The 18976-nt window shown below is 42.8% G+C and overlaps 1 protein-coding gene across 2 annotated transcripts in view; it reads left to right on the top strand.

Moving 5' to 3' along the window:
- The window catches only part of POLN (DNA polymerase nu), a 165959-nt gene that overhangs the window by 30429 nt on the left and 116554 nt on the right, over positions 1-18976 (top strand). For both annotated transcript variants that reach the window (XM_033213480.1, XM_033213481.1), the window contains exons 4-5: positions 5961-6461; positions 16107-16300. In XM_033213480.1, the coding sequence (XP_033069371.1) occupies positions 5961-6461; positions 16107-16300 (695 nt within the window). The remainder of the gene's footprint in view (positions 1-5960; positions 6462-16106; positions 16301-18976) is intronic.

The following is an 18976-nucleotide window of genomic DNA, read 5'->3' as shown; positions in this document are numbered from 1 at the left end:
GACTCTGTCTCTACAAAAAATAATACAAAAAAAAAAAAAATTAACTGAGCATGGTGGCCTGCTCCTATAGTCCCAACTACTCAGGAGGCTGAGGCTGAAGGATCACTTGAGCCAAGGAGTTTGAGGCTGCAGTGAGCTGTGATTGCACCACAGCACTCCAGCCTGGGCAACAGAGCAAGACTCAGTCTCTAAAAAATAGAAATAAAAAATAAAAAGATCCCCACCTTTAAGGGAGTAGGGGCAGGACATTGAGAACATTTTCAGATAAGGGAAGAAAGCTTGGAACTTTGGGTAGTGGAAATAATAGAAGTTCAGAAAGGTAGGGATATAACATTCACAATGGGTGCGTTATGTGGTACGGGCTAGAGAGGAGATATAAGAAGAGGTTGTGGCCGGGTGCGGTGGCTCACACCTGTAATCCCAGCACTTTGGGAGGCCGAGGCGGCGGATCACGAGGTCAGGAGATCGAGACCATCCTGGCTAACATGGTGAAACCCCGTCTCTACTAAATATACAAAAATTAGCCGGGCGTGGTGGCAGGCGCCTGTAGTCCCAGCTACTCGGGAGGCTGAGGCAGGAGAATGGCGTCAACCTGGGAGGCGGAGCTTGCAGTGAGCTGAGATCGCTCCACTGCACTCCAGCCTGGGCGACAGAACGAGACTCTGTCTCAAAAAAAAAAAAAAAAAAAAGAAAAGGTCGTATCACCAAAGACTTTCATACTTGTGTATGAAAGTGGTAGAGGCAACATAATGTTTAAGAGAATGGACTTTGGAGTAAACTACCTGTGTTCAAGTCCCAAGCTAACTAAATTTAAACCTAGACTCCCTATAGTAAAGTGAGATAATAGGACCTGTCTCTTGGGTTGATGGGATAATTATTTGTCCCTGGGTTCATAGGATGATTATCTGCCCTTGGAGTGGAGGGAAGAGGCATCTTCCACAGAGAAGGACTCTTCTCTTCTTCCCTCTGTAAATGAATGGGAATTGTATCTCTCAATGGTGAACAAACTGTGCTCCTTGGATCCCGAAGGAAGGGGTCTGCAAACTTTTTGCTCCATTTCTCTCAAAATAATTTTGTTGTTTTTGTTTGTTTGTTTGAGACAGCCCCTCACTCTGTCGCCCAGTGTGGAGTGCAGTGGTGTGATCACAGCTTACTGCAATTTCCACCTCTACCTCCGCCACCGTGCCCAGCTAATTAATTGAGTCCTGGACTCAAGTGATCCTCCCAACTCAGCCTCCCAAGTAGCTGACACTAGAGGCACACACTATCATTGCCCAGCTAATTTTTGTATTTTTGGTAGAGACAGGGTTTCACCATGTTGCCTGGGCTGGCCTCAAACTCCTGGGCTCAAGCAATCCTCCTGCCTTGGCCTCCCAAAGTGCTGGGATTACAGGCGTGAGCCCCCATGCCTGGCCATCTCAAACTGTATGTACTGCCTGATATATTTTAAAGTTGAAATTTAAAATCTGTATCACAAGTTTAAAAAATTGCAAAGTACGTGATTTCTGCTCTATTGTTAATATTGACATTTTTACTGTTGCATTATTTAAAATATATTCACAAAAATTAAATACTGTACTTTGACAACTTGATATCCACAATCATCTCATTATTATTATTATTATTATTATTATTATTTGGAGATGGAGTCTTGCTCTGTCACCTTCACTGGAGTGCAGTGGCGTGATCTCAACTCACTGCCACCTCCACCTCCTGGGTTAAGTGATTCTCCTGCCTCAGCCTCCTGACTAGGTAGGATTACAGGTGCCCACCACCACACCCAGCTAATTTTTGTATTTTTAGTAGATATGGAGTTTCACCATGTTGGCCAGGCTGGTCTCGAACTCCTGACCTCAGGTGATCTGCCCGCCTCGGCCCCCTAAAGTGTTGGGATTATAGGTGTGAGCCACCGTGCCTGGCCTATTTTATTTATTAACTGATTTATTTACTTATTTATTATTTTTTGAGATGGAATCACACTCTGTCACCAAGGCAGGAGTGCAGTGACGCGATCTTGGCTCACTGCAACCCCCGTTTCCCGGGTTTAAACGATTCTCCTGCCTCAGCATCCCGAGCAGCTGGGGTTACAGGCGCACACCAACATGCCCGGCTAATTTTTATGTTTTTAGTAGAGACAGGGTTTCACCATATTGGCCCGGCTGGTCTGGAACTCCTGACCTCATGATCCACCTGCCTGGGCCTCCCAAAGTGTTGAGATTACAGGTGTGAGCCACCATGCCTGGCCTCTTTTTATTATTATTATTATTTTGAGACTTTCTCACTGTGTCGCCCAGGCTGAAGTACAGTGTGGTGTGACCATGGCTCACTGTAGCCTTGACCTCCTGGGCTCAGGTGATCCTCTCACCTCAGCCTCCTGAGTAGCTGGGACTATAGGCACATGACACCACGCCCAGCTAATTTTTGTATTCTTTGTAGGAAGACAGGATTTTGCCATTTTGCCCAGGCTGATCTTGAACTCCTGGGCTCAAGCAGTCCTCCTGCCTCAGCCTCCCAAAGGGCCAGGATTATGGGTGTGAGCCACTGTGCTCCGCCCACAATAATCCCCTTAAAAAAGACAGAGCAAGATCTTCAACAGTTTGAAATTTTATATTTTTCTTTTTCTCCTTGAATTCCTTTCTTGTTTACTCCTCCACGGAATTTTTAATGTAATTTTATGCTTGAAAGCCTACTCTTGGAAACCATGTATTTGAAACAAAAATACAAGTATGCATTAAAAATTTTCATAACATATGACCAAGCGTTAAAACATTTTCTTTTGGCTGGGCGTGGTGGCTCAAGCCTGTAATCCCAGCACTTTGGGAGGCCGAGACGGGTGGATCACGAAGTCGGGAGATCGAGACCATCCTGGCTAACACGGTGAAACCCCGTCTCTACTAAAAAATACAAAAAACTAGCCGGGCGAGGTGGTGGGCACCTGTAGTCCCAGCTAGTCGGGAGGCTGAGGCAGGAGAATGGCATGAACCCGGGAGGCGGAGTTTGCAGTGAGCTGAGATCCGGCCACTGCACTCCAGCCTGGGCAACAGAGCGAGCCTCCGTCTCAAAAAAGGACTTATTTATGATAACACTTTATTTTTAAGGTTTCTTCCTTTTCCTTTTTTTTTTTTTTTTTTTTTTTTGAGACGGAGGCTCGCTCTGTCGCCCAGGCTGGAGTGCAGTGGCCGGATCTCAGCTCACTGCAACCTCCACCTCCCGGGTTTACGCCATTCTCCTGCCTCAGCCTCCCGAGTAGCTGGGACTACAGGCGCCTGCCACCTTGCCCGGCTAGTTTTTTGTATTTTTTAGTAGAGACGGGGTTTCACCGTGTTAGCCAGGATGGTCTCGATCTCTTGACCTTGTGATCCGCCTGTCTCGGCCTCCCAAAGTACTGGGATTACAGGCTTGAGCCACTGCGCCCAGCCAAACATTTTCTTTCAAAATTATTTAAAAGGTAATATTAATATAGTCATTCAAAGCAACATATATATATGTGTGTGTGTGTATATATATATATAAAATAAGCCTTGACTGGGTACGTTGGCTCACACCTGTAATCCTAGCACTTTGGGAGGCCAAGGCAGGCAGATTGCTTGAGTCCAGGAGTTTGAGATGAGCCTGGGGAACATGGTGAAACCCCATTCTACTAAAAATAGAAAAATTTGCTGGGTGTGGTGGTGAACCCCTGTAGTCACAGCTACATGGGAGGCTGAGTTGGAAGGATCACCTAAACCGGGGACATGGAGGTTGCAGTGACCTGAGATTGTGCCACTGCCCTTCAACCTGGACAACAGAGCAAGACCCTGTCTCAAAATAAAAAATAAAAAAAAAGGAAAAGAGAAGAAACCTTAAAAATAAAGTGTTATCATAAATAAGTCCTATAATGAAATGGATAGGATTGCTTTCCCCACCTTGATTAGTTTGTGGATCTATGAATGTATATTGTACATTGATGGAATGAGAATGAGACAGGTAGAGAACTGCTACTGAGTTGGGTTTAATTTTTTTTTTTTTTTTTTCAAGACAGAGTCTTGCTCTGTCACCCAGGCTGGAGTGCAATGGCGCGATCTTGGCTCACTGCAACCTCCACCTTCCAGGTTCAAGCGATTCTCCTGCCTCAGCCTCCTGAGTAGCTGGGATTACAGGCATGTGCCACCATGCCCAGCTAATTTTTGTATTCTTTTTTTTTTTTTTTTTTGAGACGGAGTCTCGCTCTGTCGTCCGGGCTGGAGTGGAGTGGCCAGATCTCAGCTCAGTGCAAGCTCCGCCTCCCAGGTTTACGCCATTCTCCTGCCTCAGCCTCCTGAGTAGCTGGGACCACAGACGGCCGCCACCTCGCCCGGCTAGTTTTTTGTATTTTTTAGTAGAGACGGGGTTTCACCGTGTTAGCCAGGATGGTCTCGATCTCCTGACCTCGTGATCCGCCCGTGTCGGCCTCCCAAAGTGCTGGGATTACAGGCTTGAGCCACCGCGCCCGGCCAATTTTTGTATTCTTAGTAGAGACGAGGTTTCTCCATGTTGGCCAGAATGGTCTCGAACTCTTGACCTCATGATCTGCCCACCTCAGCCTCCCAAAGTGCTGGGATTACAGGTGTGAGCCACTGTGCCTGGCCCCCAAAATTTTTTTTAGTAGATAGATTAACATATTATTAAATAGTTTTGGTGATTTCATTTTCTCTATAAATGGTCTTTACTTGGAAGTTGTAAATTATTAATCTTCTCTCTTATGCACATATGCAACATACTCCTGTCCATGACATCTCTCATTACATGCACTGATTCCCAGAACAGGGGCTTGTTGGAGGCTTTTGAGCTTTTTTTTTTGAGACAGAGTTTCGTTCTTGTCACCCAGGCTGGAGTGCAATGGTACAGTCTCGGCTCACTGCAGCCTCCACCTCCTGGATTCAAGTGATTCTCCTGCCTCAGCCTCCCAAGTAGCTGGAATTACAGGCTCCTGCCACCATGCCCAGCTAATTTTTGTTTTGTTTTTTTTTTTTTTTTTGAGACGGAGTCTCGCTCTGTCGCCCAGGCTGGAGTGCAGTGGCCAGATCTCAGCTCACTGCAAGCTCCGCCTCCCGGGTTTACGCCGTTCTCCTGCCTCAGCCTCCCGAGTAGCTGGGACTACAGGCGCCCGCCAACTCACCCGGCTAGCTTTTTTTTTTTTTTTTGTATTTTTTAGTAGAGACGGGGTTTCACCGTGTTAGCCAGGATGGTCTCGATCTCCTGACCTCGCGATCCACCCGTCTCGGCCTCCCAAAGTGCTGGGATTACAGGCTTGAGCCACCACGCCTGGCCTAATTTTTGTATTTTTAGTAGAGACGGAGTTTCACCATGTTGGCCAGACTCATCTCAAATTCCTGACCTCAAGTGATCCACCCGCCTCAGCCTCCCAAAGTGCTGCGATTACAGGTGTGACTCCTGACTGGCTTTTGAGCTCTTGATCCAGATATGCATGCCTACCTTGGTTGAGAAAAATCACTGCTCTAGAAGACACTATGTGGTTTCCTTAGAAGGTTTGATCATAGAGGCCGGGCGCAGTGGCTCATGCCTGTAATCCAAGCACTTTGGGAGGCCAAGGCAGGCAGATTACCAGGTCAGGAGATCGAGACCATCCTGGCGAACACAGTGAAACCCCGTCTCTACTAAAAATATAAAAAAAAAATTAGCCGGGCATGGTGGTGGGCGCCTGTAGTCCTAGCTACTCGGGAGGCTGAGGCAGGAGAATGGCGTGAACCCGGGAGGCGAAGCTTGCAGTGAGCTCAGACCGTACCACTGCACTCCAGCCTGGGCAACAAAGCCAGACTCTGCCTCAAAAAAAAAAAAAAAAAGAAGAAGTTTTGATTATAGATAATATGAAGATCGTGTCTCTGTATTACTTTAGACAAGTTTTTACCAGAAATTAGTTTGGTTTATAAATCTGTCTCATGAATCCATATTCTAATGAAATATTTTCCATTTTTCTGTAGAATCTTAAATATTTAAGAAGTCAGACATCAAGAGGTTCCACCAAGCTCTCTCCTCAGTCCTTCAGTGTCAGACTCACAGATCAGCTATCTACTGACCAAAAACAGAAGAGCATCAGCTCATTGGCTTTTTCAAGTTGTTTAATTCCACAGTATAATCAAGAGGCTTCAGTTCTACAGAAAAAGGAGCATGAAAGAAAGCATTTCCTAATGCAGAATATAAATAATGAAAATAAAAGAAGCATTAATCTTAAAAGAAAACATATTACGTATAATAATTCTTCAGAGAAAACAAGTAAACAAATGGCGTTGGAAGAAGATACTGATGAGGCTGAAGCCTACCTAAATTCTGGGAACTCAGGAGCATTGAAAAAATATTTTTGTGATATTAGACATTTGGATGATTGGGCAAAAAGCCAGCTGATTGAAATGCTCAAACAGGCAGCAGCTCTGGTGATAACTCTGATGTATACTGATGGTTCCACCCAGTTAAGAGCTGACCAGGTTAGTAAACAGTGATGGTTTTTGCTTGCTGTCTTGACACCATAAAAGAAGCCCATTTCCTTAGTGTCTGATTTTGATAGGAGAGCTAGAAACATGATTTTAAGGCTTTCCCTCCTCTCCAGTGGTAAGTGATTGACAATGTATAGCTCCCATCGGTTTCTTAGGAAACTGCAAAACTGTTTTCCAGAGTCGGTGTGCCATTTTACTTTCCACCAGCAGTGTACTAGGGTTTCAAATTCTCTACCTCCTTGTCAACACTTGTTGTTGTCTATTTTTTTTTATTTTAGCCATTCTAGTGATTCTGAAGTGGTATTTCATGGTGGTTTTAAATTGTATTTCCCTATTACCTAGTGACATTGAGCATCTTTTCATGTGCTTATTGGTCATTCATATATCTTCTTTGGTATCTTTTTTCTGTTTTGATGATTTGATTAAATGTCTGTTCAAATTTTTTGCTCATTTAAAAATTGGGTTATTTGTGTTTTATTTTGGATCTGTAAGCATTCTTTATATATTATGATACAAGTCTCATAAGATATATCATTTATACTTCTGCCAATTTCTGGCTTATTTTTTAAAAATTTATTGAGGATGTCTTTTGAAGCACAAAATTTTTAAAATTTGATCTCTGTTGATTTTTAAAAAAAATCTTTCCCTCCCTCCTTCCCTTCCTTCCCTCCCTCCCTCCTCCTTCCCTCCCTCCCTCCCTCCCTCCCTCCTTCCCTCCGCCCTCTCTCCCTCCTTCCCTCCCGCCCTCTCTCCCTCCTTCCCTCCCTCCCTCCCTCCTTCCTCCCTCTCCTTTCCTCTCTTTTCCTCTTCTTTCCTTTCCTTTCCTGCACCCATCACCCAAGCAGTATACACTGCACACAATTTGTAGTCTTTTATCCCTCACCCCCTTCCCACCCTTTCCTCCTGAGTCCCCAAAGTCCACTGTGTCATTCTTATGCCTTAGCATCCTCATAGTGTAGTTCCCACTTGTGAGTGAGAACACACAGTGTTTGGATTTCCATTCCTGACTTACTTCACTTAGAATAGTAGTCTCCAGTCTCATCCAGGTCACTGCGAATGCCATTAATTCATTCATTTTTATGGCCGAGTAGTATTCCATCATATGTATATAGCACAGTTTCTTTATTCACTGCTTGATTGATGGGCATTTGGGTTGGTTCCACATTTTTGCAGTTGCAAATTGTGCTGCTATAACCATGTATGTGCAAGTATCTTTTTCATATAATGACTTCTTTTCCTCTGGGTAGATACCCAGTGGTGGGATTACCAGATCAAATGGTAGTTCTACTTTTAGTTCTTTAAGGAATTTCCACACTGTTTGCCATAGTGGTTGTACTAGTTTACATTCCCACCAGAAGTATACAAGTGTTCCCTGTTCACTGCATCCATGCCAATATCTATGATTTTTTGACTTTTTGATTATGGCTATTCTTGCAGGAGTAAGGTGGTATTGTATTGTGGTTTTGATTTGCATTTCCATGATCATTAGTGATATTGAGCATTTTTTCATACATTCGATGGCCCTTTGTATATCTTCTTTGGAGAATTGTCTATTCATGTCCTTAGCCCACTTTTTGATGGGATTGTTTGTTTTTTTCTTGCTAATTTGTTGAGTTCATTGTAGATTAAGGATATTAGTCCTTTGTCAGATGTATGGATTGTGAAAATTTTCTCCCACTCTGTGGGTTGTCTGTTTCCTCTGCTGACTATTCCTTTTGCTATGCAAAAGCTTTTTAGTTTAATTAAGTCTCAGTTATTTATCTTTGTTTTTATTACATTTCCTTTTGGGTTCTTGGTCATGAAATCCTTGCCTAAGCCAGTGTCTAGGAGGGTTTTTCCAATGTTATCTTCTAGAATTTTCATAGTTTCAGGTATTAGATTTAAGTCTTTGATCCATCTTGAGCTGACTTTGTATAATGTGAGAGATGAGGATCCAGTTTCATTTTACATGTGGCTTGCCAATGATCTCAGCACCATTTGTTGAATAGGGTGTCCTTTCCCCACTTTATGTTTTTGTTTGCTTTGTCGAAGATCAGTTGGCTATGAGTATTTAGGTTTCTTGCTGGGCGCAGTGGCTCACACCTGTAATCCCAGAACTTTGGGAGGCCGAGGCGGGCGGATCACGAGGTCAGGAGATCGAGACCATCCTGGCTAACACGGTGAAACCCTGTCTCTACTAAAAAATACAAAAACTAGCCGGGCGTGGTGGCGGGTGCCTGTAGTCCCAGCTACTCGGGAGGCTGAGGCAGGAGAATGGCGTGAACCTGGGAGGCAGAGCTTGCAGTGAGCTGAGATCACACCACTGGATTCCAACCTGGGCGGCAGAGCGAGACTCTGTCTCAAAAAAAAAACCAAAAAGTATTTTGGTTTATTTCTGGGTTTTCTATTTGCTTCAGTTGGTCTGTGTGCCTATTTTTATGCCAGTACCATGCTGTTTTGGTAATGATGGCCTTATAGTGTAGTTTGAAATCAGGTACTGTGATGCCTCCAGATTTGTTCTTTTTGCTTAGTCTTGCTTATTTTTTATTTTTGTTTTTTTTTTTTTTGAGACAGAGTCTTGCTCTGTCACCCAGGCTGGAGTGCAGTGGTGTGATCTCAGCTCACTGCAACCTCCAACTCCTGGGTTCAAGTGATTCTTCTGCCTCAGCCTCGCAAGTAGCTGGGACTACAGGTGCGTGCCACTTCGCCTGGCTAATTTTTGTATTTTTAGTAGAATGAGGTTTCACTATATTGGCCAGGTTGGTCTCAAACTCCTGACCTTGTGTTCTACCCACCTTGGCCTCCCAAAGTGCTGGGATTACAGGTATGAGCCACTATGCCTGGCCTAGGATTGTTTTTTATAGTTCTGTGAAGAATGATGGTGGTATTTTGATGGGAATTGCATTGAATTTGTAGATTGTTTTTGGCAGTATAGTCATTTTCACAATATTGATTCTACCCATCCATGAGCATGGGATGTGCTTCATTTGTTTGTGTCATCTGTTATTTCTCTCAGCCGTGTTTTGTAGTTTTCCATGCAAAGGTCTTTCACCTCCTTGGTTAGGTATATTCCTAAGTATTTTATTTTTTTGCAGCTATTGTAAAAGGGGTTGAGCTCTTGATTTGATTCTCAGCTTACTCACTGTTAGTGTATAGAAGAGCTACTGGTTTGTGTACTTTAATTTTGTATCCAGAAACTTGACTGAGTTTTTTCATCAGTTATAGGAGCTTTCTGGAGGAATCTCTAAGGTTTTCTAGGTAAACAATCATGTAATCAGCAAATGGTGACAGTTTGACTTCCTCTTTATCAATTCGGATGCTTTTTATTTCTTTCTTTTGTCTGATTGCTCTGGCTAGGACTTCCAGTACTATATTGAAGGGAAGTGGTGAGAGTGGGCATCCTTGTCTTGTTCCAGTTCTCAGGGGGAATGCTTTCAACTTTTCTCCATTAAGTATTATGTTGCCTGTGGGTTTATAATAGATGGCTTTTGTTACATTGAGGTATGTCCCTTGTGTGCCAATTTTGCTGAGAGTTTTAATAATAAAGCAATGCTGGATTTTGCTGAATGCTTTATCTGCATCTATTGAGATGATCATGTGATTTTTGTTTTTAATTCTGTTTATGTGATGTATCACATTTATTGACTTGTGTATGTTAGACCATCCCTGCATCCCTGGTATGAAACCCGCTTGATCATGGTGGATTATCTTTTTGATATGTTGTTGGATTTGGTCAGCTAGTATTTTGTTAAGGACTTTTGCATCTATGTTCATCAGGGATATTGGTCTGTAGTTTTCTCTTTTGGTGATAGCCTTTCCTGGTATTGGTATTAGGGTGATACTGACTTCATAGAATGATTTAGTGAGGATTCCCTCTTTTTCTATCTTGTGGAATAGTGTCAATAGGATCAGTAATGATTCTTCTTTGAATGTCTGGTAGAATTCTGCTGTTAATCTGTCTGGTCCTGGACTTTTTTTGTTGGTAATTGTTCTGTTACTGTTTCAATCTCACTGCTTGTTATTGGTTTGTTCAGGACATCTAATTCTTCCTGATTTAAACTAGAAGGGTTGTATCTTTCCAGGAATTTATCCATATCCTCTAGGTTTTCGAGTTTATGTGTGTAAAGTTGTTTGTAGTAGCCTTGAGTGATCTTTTGCATTTTTGTGGTGTCAGTTGTTGTATCTCCCATTTTGTTTCTAATTGAGCTTATTTGGATTTTCTATCTTCTTTTATTGGTTAATCTTGGTAATGGTCTATCAATTTTATTTATCTTTTCAAAGAACCAGCTTTTTGTTTCATTTATCTTTTTTTTTTTTTTTTTTTCTTGAGACAGAGTTTTGCTCTTGTTGTGCAGGCTGGAGTGCAATGGCGCGATCTCAGCTCGCTGCAACCTCTGCCTCCTGGGTTCAAGTGATTCTCCTGCCTCAGCCACCCAAGTAGCTGGGATTACAGGCATGCGCCACCACACCTGGCTAATTTTTTGCATTTAGTAGAGACGGGGTTTCACCATGTTGGTCAGACTGGTCTCGAACTCCTGACCTCAGGTGATCCACCCTTCTCTGCCACCCAAAGTGCTGGGATTACAGGCGTGAGCCACCGTGCCTGGCATTTGTTTCATTTATCTTTTGTATTTTGTTTGTTTGTTTCAATATCATTGAATTCTGCTCTAATCGTGGTCATTTCCTTTCTTCTGCTGTGTTTGGGTTTGGTTTGTTCTTGTTTCTGGAGTTCCTTGAGGTATGACCTTAGATTATCTGTGCTCTTTCAGACTTTTGTTTGTTTTTGAGACGGAGTCTTGCTCAGTCGCCCAGGCTGGAGTGCAGTGGCACGATCTCAGCTCACTGTGAGCTCCGCCTCCTGGGTTCATGCCGTTCTCCTGCCTCAGCCTCCCGAGTAGCTGGGTCTACAGGTGCCCGCCACCACGCCTGGCTAATTTTTTTTGTATTTTTAGTAGAGACGAAGTTTCACCATGTTAGCCAGGATGGTCTCGATCTCCTGACCTTGTGATCCTCCCATCTCGGCCTCCCAAAGTGCTGGGATTACAGGCGTGCGCCACCGCACCTGGCCAGACTTTTGGATGTGGGTGTTTAGGGCTATGAACTTTCCTCTTAGCACTGCCTTTGCTATATCCAAGAGATTTTGATAGATTGTGTCACTATTGTCCTTCAGTTTGAAGAATTTTTTTTTTTTTTTTTAAATGGAGTCTTACTATGTTGCCAGGCTGGAGTGCAGTGGCAGATCTTGGCTCACTGCAACCTCTGCTTCCCAGGTTCAAGTGATTCTCCTGCCTCAGCCTCCTGAGTAGCTGAGATTACAGGCACGTGCCACCACGCCCAGCTAATTTTTGTATTTTTAGTAGAGACGTGATATCACCATGTTGGCCAGGATGGTCTCGATCTCCTGACCTCATCATCTGCCCTCCTCGACCTCTCAAAGTGCTGGGATTACAGGCGTGAGCCACCACGCCCAGCCCAGTTTGAATAATTGTTTAATTTCCATCTTGATTTCATTTTTGAGCCAATGATCATTCAGGAGCAGGTTATTTAATTTCCATGTATTTATATGGTTTTGAAGGTTCCTTTTGGAGTTGATTTACGGTTTTATTCCACTGTGGCCTGAGAGAGTGCTTGATATAAGTTCAGTTTTCTTAAATTTACTGAGGCTCATTTCATGGCCTATCATATGGTCTATCTTGGAGAAAGTTCCATGCACTGATGAATGGAATGTATATTCTGTGGTTGTTGAGTAGAATGCTCTGTAAATATCTGTTAGGTCTATTTGTTCCAGGGTACAGTTTAAATCCATTGTTTCTTTGTTGACTTTCTGTCTTGATAACCTGTCTGGTGCTGTCGGTGGAGTCTTGAAGTCCCCCACTATTACTGTGTTAGCTACTCTTGCTTGCTTTTGGTCTCCCTTTGTATGGAATGTCTTTTTCCACCCTTTTACCTTAAGTTTATGTGAGTCCTTATGTGTTAGGTGAGTCTCTTATAGGCAGCAGATAGTTGGTTGGTGAATTCTTATCCATTCTGCAATTCTCTGTCTTTTAAGTGGAGCATTTAGGCCATTTACATTCAACCTTAGTATTGAGTTGTGAGATACCATTCCATTCATTGTACAATTTGTTGCCTGCATACCTTGTTTTTTTCTTTTCTTTTTTTTATTTTTGCTTTATAGGGCCTGTGAGATGTATGCTTTAAAGAGATTGTGTTTTGATGTGTTTCCAGGATTTGTTTCAAGATTTAGAACTCCTTTTAACAGTGGTAGTACTGGCTTCCTAGTGGCAAATTCTCTCAGCATTTGTTTGTGTGAAAAGGACTGAATCCTTCCTTCACTTATGAAACTTGGTTTCGCTGGAAACAATTGTTTTGTTTAAGGAGGCTGAAGATAGGGCCCAGTCCCTTCTAGCTGGGAGGGTTTTTGCTGAGAAATCTTCTATTAATCTGATAGGTTTTCCTTTATAGGTCACCTGGTGCTTTTGCCTCATAGCTCTTAAGATTCTTTCCTTTGTCTTAACTTTAGATAACCTGATGACAATGTGCCTAGGCAATGATCTTTTTGCAGTGAATTTCCCAGGTGTTCTTTGAGCTTCTTGTATTTGGATGTCTAGGTCTCTAGTAAGTCCAGGGAAGTTTTCCTTGATTATTCCCCCAAATATGTTTTCCAAACTTTTAGATTTCTCTTCTTCCTCAGTAATGCCAATTATTCTTAGGTTTGGTCGTTTAACATAATCTGAGACTTCTTGGAGGCTTTATGTTTTCTTATTCTTTTTTCTTTATCTTTGTTGGATTGGGTTAATTCAAAAACCTTGTCTTTGAGCTCTGAAGTTCTTTCTTCTGCTTGTTTAATTCTAATGCTGAGATTTTCCAGAGCATTTTGCATTTCTATTAGTGTATCCATTGTTTCCTGAAGTTTTGATTTTTTTAAATATATGCTATCTATATCTATTTCATTGAAAATTTCCCCCCTCATTTCTTTCTTTCTCTCCCTCCCTCCCTCCCTCCCTCCCTCCCTCCCTTCCTTCCTTCTTTCCTTCCTTCCTTCCTTCCTTCCTTCCTTCCTTTCTGCTTTTTTTTTTGGGAGTAGTGTGGGGGACGGAGTCTCACTGTGTTACCCAGGCTGGAGTGCAGTGGCATGATCTGGGCTCACTGTAACCTCCGCCTCCCGGGTTCACACCATTCTCCTGCCTCAGCCTCCCGAGTAGCTGGGACTACAGGCATGTGCCACCACGCCTGGCTAATTTTTTATATTTTTAGTAGAGATGGGGTTTCACCACGTTAGCCAGGATGGTCTCAATCTCCCGACCTCGTGATCTGCCTGCCTTGGCCTCCCAAAGTGCTGGGATTACAGGCGTGAGCCGCCGCGCCCGGCCTCCCCTCATTTCTTGTATCATTTTTTTGACTTCCTTAAACTGGGCTTTGCCTTTCTCTAGTCCCTCCCTGATTAACTTAATAACTAACCTTCTGAATTCTTTTTCAGGTAAATCAGGGATTTCTTCTTGGTTTGGATCCATTGCTGGTGAGCTAGTATGATTTTTTGGGCGTGCTAAAGAACCTTGTTTTGTTGTATTACCAGAATTGGTTTTCTGGTTCCTTCTCATTTGGTTAGACTCTGTCAGAGGGGAGGTCTAGGACTCAAGGCTGTTGTTCAGATTCTTTTATCCCACGAGGTGTTCCCTTTATGTAGTCCTCTCCTGATTTTCCTAGGGATGTGGCTACCTGAGAGCTGAGCTGTAGTGACTGTTATCTGTCTTCTGAATCTAGTCACCCAGCAAGTCTACCAGGCTCCAGGCTGGTACTGGGGATTGTGTGCTCAGAGTCCTGTGATGTGAACTGTCTGTGAGTCTTTTGGCCATGGATACCAACACAGTATTTGGGGTGTCTCCTGGGTCCTGCAGGAGCAATCTGCTTCCTTCAGAGGGTCTGTGGGTTCTCTCTGCTTTCCTGATTTACTCCTGTAGTCATTCTAGAGCAAAAGTTCACAATGCAAGCCTCCACACTCTGCTCTGTCCATCCCAGTGGGAGCTGCAATCTACTCCTGCTTCCCACCTGCCATGATCTCCTAATTCTCTCTGATTATTGGAGCTCTGTAGTAAGTTTTGAAATCAAGAAGAGTGAGTCCTCCAACTTTGTATTTTTCAAGATTCTTTTGGGTATTGTGCTTCCTTTGCTTGTCAGTTTTAGGATCAGTTTGTCAGTTTATGCAAAAATCCAACTGGAATTTTGATACAAATTGTGTTAAATCTATAGATTAATTTTGTGAGTCTTGCCATCTTACTATAATAGTGTTGAGTTTTCTGATCCATAAACATGGGGTATTCTGATCCATAAACATGCGGTATCTCCATTTATTTAAAACTTTAATTTCCTTTAGGAATGTTTTATAGTTTTCAGTGTAGTATGCAAGTCTTGCTTTACCTTTAATTTTTTTAAAGGCATTTTGATGGCTAAAGAATGTAAGTTGATAGTTTATTTTCTTCCAGTAGTTTCATAATATTACTCTACTGTTGGCTGGGCATGGTGGCTCACACCTGTAATCCTAGCACTGTGAGAGGGCCAGGTCGGTGGATTGCCTGAGCTCAGGAGTTCGAGACCAGCCTGGGCAACACAGTGAAACCCTGTCTCTACTAAAATACAAAAAAAATTGGCTGGGCGTGGTGGTGTGCGCCTGTAGTCCTTGATACTCTGGAGGCTGAGGCAGGAGAATTGTTTGAACCTGGAAGGCGGAGGTTGCGGTGAGCTGAGATTGTACCACTGCACTCTAGCCTGGGCGACAGAGCAAGACTCCATCTCTAAAAAAAAAAAAAAAAAAAGTATGTATATGTATCTACTGTCTTCTGAGTTGCTTTATTTCCCACGAGAAATCTGCTGTCGTCCTTATCTTTGTTTCTATCTATGTAATGTGTTCTCTCGCCACCCCCCACCCTTTATCACTGGTTTTAAGCAAATGATCTGTAGTTTTCTTCATGTTCCTTGTACTTGAGTTTTATTGATCTTCTTGGTTCTAATGATTAACTTGGGGATAAAGGACAAACTTATTATTATGTTGAGTTTTTAAATCCTTGAGTATTATATGTCTTTGTTATTTAGGTCTTCTCTGATTTCTTTCATTAGCATTTTGTAGTTTTCAACATACATATCCTGTATGTATTTTGTTAGTTTATACTTAAGTATTTCATTTTTTAGAGTTCTATAAATGGTGATTTAAAAAATTTTTATTTTCATATATTTATTGCTAGAATATAAAAATATATTACATTTTTGTCCTTTGATCTTGTATCTTGCAACCTTGCTAAATTTACATGTTAGCTTCAGGATTCATTTTTTACAGGTTCCTTTAGATTTTCTACACAGACATTCATGCCATCTGTTAATAGGAAAAGTATGATGCTTCCTTTCTGATGTGTATGCCTTTTATTCCTTTCTCCTTTCATATTGCCCTGGATGAGACTTCCATCATGATGTTGGAGAGGGTAGAGACCAGATTTGGAGCGTAAAGTCATGGATTCGGATTTTGGCCTCAACTGTCATTTAAAAAGCCATTCATTTTCAAGTTTAATTTTAGGCCTTTTCTTGTTCTCTCTGCTTAATTTTAAAATGTATATCTTTCTACAACAGATATATTGTCTAGGTTTAATTTATTTTGTTGTGTTTCCACAGACCCCTGTTTCCTCTGTTAGAGGAATTGTGATGTTACTCAAGCACCAAGCAGAGGGTGGCCATGGTTGTCCAGATGCCCTGGCCTGTGGTCCTGTCCTGGAGGGCTTTGTGTCGAATGATCCATGTATCTACATTCAAATAGAGCACTCTGCTATCTGGGACCAAGAACAGGAGGCACATCGACAACCTGCCTGGTAAAAAATCTTCACGCATGGACTCACACCCTACTTACATGCCTGCTTTATACTAATGGAAATTTTTTCAAGGTCCAGTTTTAATTGTTTAAACTTTTAGAAGTTTTGTATGGGCACATGAAAATAAAATGGATCCAAGTGATAGAAATCTCTGCAAATACTGGCCCTGTCTCTCCCAGAGAGTATCCGGAATGGAGTTCCGTTCTTCTGTGGGAGCGGCCTGCTCTAGGACTTGAAGCAACTTCACAATGAGAAGCTAGGGAGAAAAGCATCAACCCCAGACCCTGAAAATCCCCTGTCACTGGCAGAGTCCCAGATGATTTTCCTTATCATACTTGTTCATTCATTCACAGCATTAGAAAACAAAGTTATCACTGCCTGCAAACAATAAATTGTCCTTAATACCACCAAGGATGGGACTAGTTTCAAAGCTCCATGTCTGTGGAAAGAGGCAAGACCTGTCTCACCTCTTTGGACTGGCCCTCTTAGAATCACAGAATTTTAGAGCAGGCAGGGTTACTCCTGCCGCCCCTTCTGGATTCTCAAAAACCGTTTCTGGGATGGATCTTGTACTCTTCCTCACTGTTTCTTTGCTTAGGTTATGCACATGACTTAGGCTCCTGCCTCAAATGGAGGTATCCACTACCTTCCCAGCCCTCTGATTTAAGGCCAGTTAGCCACCCTGGAAGATTAAGGCAGCTCCGGAGGAAGCTGGGCCCCATTACTAGCCTTTCCATGCTTCATACAGGCTCACTGGGCTCTGGGTGATTTTAGGTAACTTTTGGGGAGAAGGGGACAATGTGTGACAAACATAGCTTTCAGCTCCCAACAGAACCCTTCATTTTCTTTTTATGTAATTTTCTCTTTAAAGAACAACTGGTCAGGTCTAGCGTATGGAGAGCCCTTGTGAGGACAGAGCCCTAATATCTGGATGATGTTTCTGAATTTAGTTGACGTTTTCCACTTGGACATCTAGTGGTCATTTTAGGCAAACATGTCCAGACTGAACTCCTGTTTTCCCTGGACCCTGCCTCCTGTGGCCTGGCTGTCTTAGTCAGTGTCATCCCTCCATGAGCTTAGGCAAAAAGTCCTGGGGTTAACTCTCACTTCTCTCTACTTTCCACAAACCATGTCAAGCTCTCAGCAAGTGCTATTGGCTCTGCCTTCAAGTGTAGCTAGAATCTGCCCTCTGCTTATCCACTCTGTTGCTGTTGCTCGGCGCAGTTTGTTACCTCCTACTGGATCACAAGAACTTCCACACTGGACTCCTGCTTCCACCTGCCCCTTCAGTCTGTTTTCCGTGCAGCACCCAGAGCTGGCCTGTTAAAGCATAAATCAGATCACATCACTTCCCTGCCCCAAACCCTCAAACAACTCCTGCTTTACTCTGAGGAAAACCCAAAATCACTGCCTTTAGACCTTCTGGCTAAGATCAAGTGTAGAAAAGCCACAGGACCTGTGAAGGCCCTTGCCCTCAAAGTCTGCTTACTCTGGCCCCTCTGCTGTCTTCAGCCTCACCCCTCCTCTCTCCCGGCCTCTCAGTGCATTCCCACCTCCTTGCTGTTCCTGACCATGTGTTACGCGCCTCTGCCCAAGGGCCTGGTGCCACCATCCCTCCCTGCAGCATTCTCCCAAATAGCTGCATGGTTTGCTGCCACATTCCTTTATGTTTTTCTCTGAACAAACAAAAAGTAAACTGAAAACACGAAAGTACAGAGTAGTATACGCATCCACCCAAGCCAACATTATCAAAGGTTTTTCCTTACTTCCTTCATCTGTCCCTTTCCTGGGGAAGGGGGAGAGGACTGAGGTTAAAGAAAATCCCAACCTATTGTTTTGCCCTCTCATGACTCTAAAAACTATGGGCTTTGTTTTGTTTTGTTTTTACAGAGCCACAGTGCCATTTTAAAACTTAACAAGTTGTATATCCAGTCCAAATTCAAAGTTACCTGATTGTCTCAAAAATGTCCTTCTACAGTTGACTTGTTGGGATCAGGACATAGCATTGGGTGGCCATGTCTCTAGTTTTTTCTAATCTGGAGCATCCCTCAGCCCCTCTCCCTGTCCTGGAGGAGGTCCCATGTCCTGGATTCATTTGTTTGCCTCATCATGAAGTTCTTTAACTTGTTCTGTCTCCTCTTCTCCATATTTTCTGTAAACTGGAGTTAGCTCTAAATGCTTGATTATTTGGGTCCAACGTGTTTTGCGCAGCACTTCCTAGGTGGAGCCGTAAGCTTCATACTCCATCTGTGATGCAGTTGGATGGCCAGATTTAACAAATTCAAATATAGGACACTAAATTTGAATTTCAGATAAATAACTAATTTCTTAGTATATGTATGTCCCAAATATTGCATGGGACATACTTATACTAGAAGAATACATCTCTAAAAAATATGTAATTTTTTTCAGATAATAATTATTCATGATTTTTCTGAAATTCAGACTTAACTGGTGTCCTCCTGACTTCCCTTAGTGATGCAATTGGGTTGTCCCAGTTTTCATGGTGCTGAGAGGGAGCAGCGGGTTCAGGTGGTGTCAGCACGAGCCCTTCCTTATAAACTTCTCCCCCAAACTTTCCCTTAATGGTTTTGTCCTTTGATGAGGATCATCTAAATCACTTATTTAATTATGGCTAGTAAGATGGTGATTTTTCTAACTCTATCATTTCTTCCA

Source organism: Trachypithecus francoisi, unplaced genomic scaffold (assembly GCF_009764315.1).
Source record: "Trachypithecus francoisi isolate TF-2019V2 unplaced genomic scaffold, Tfra_2.0 Lachesis_group1, whole genome shotgun sequence".
NCBI lineage: Eukaryota > Metazoa > Chordata > Mammalia > Primates > Cercopithecidae > Trachypithecus > Trachypithecus francoisi.
The sequence above is the reverse complement of the archived record's forward strand: the minus strand, read 5'-3'. Positions and strand labels throughout refer to the sequence as shown.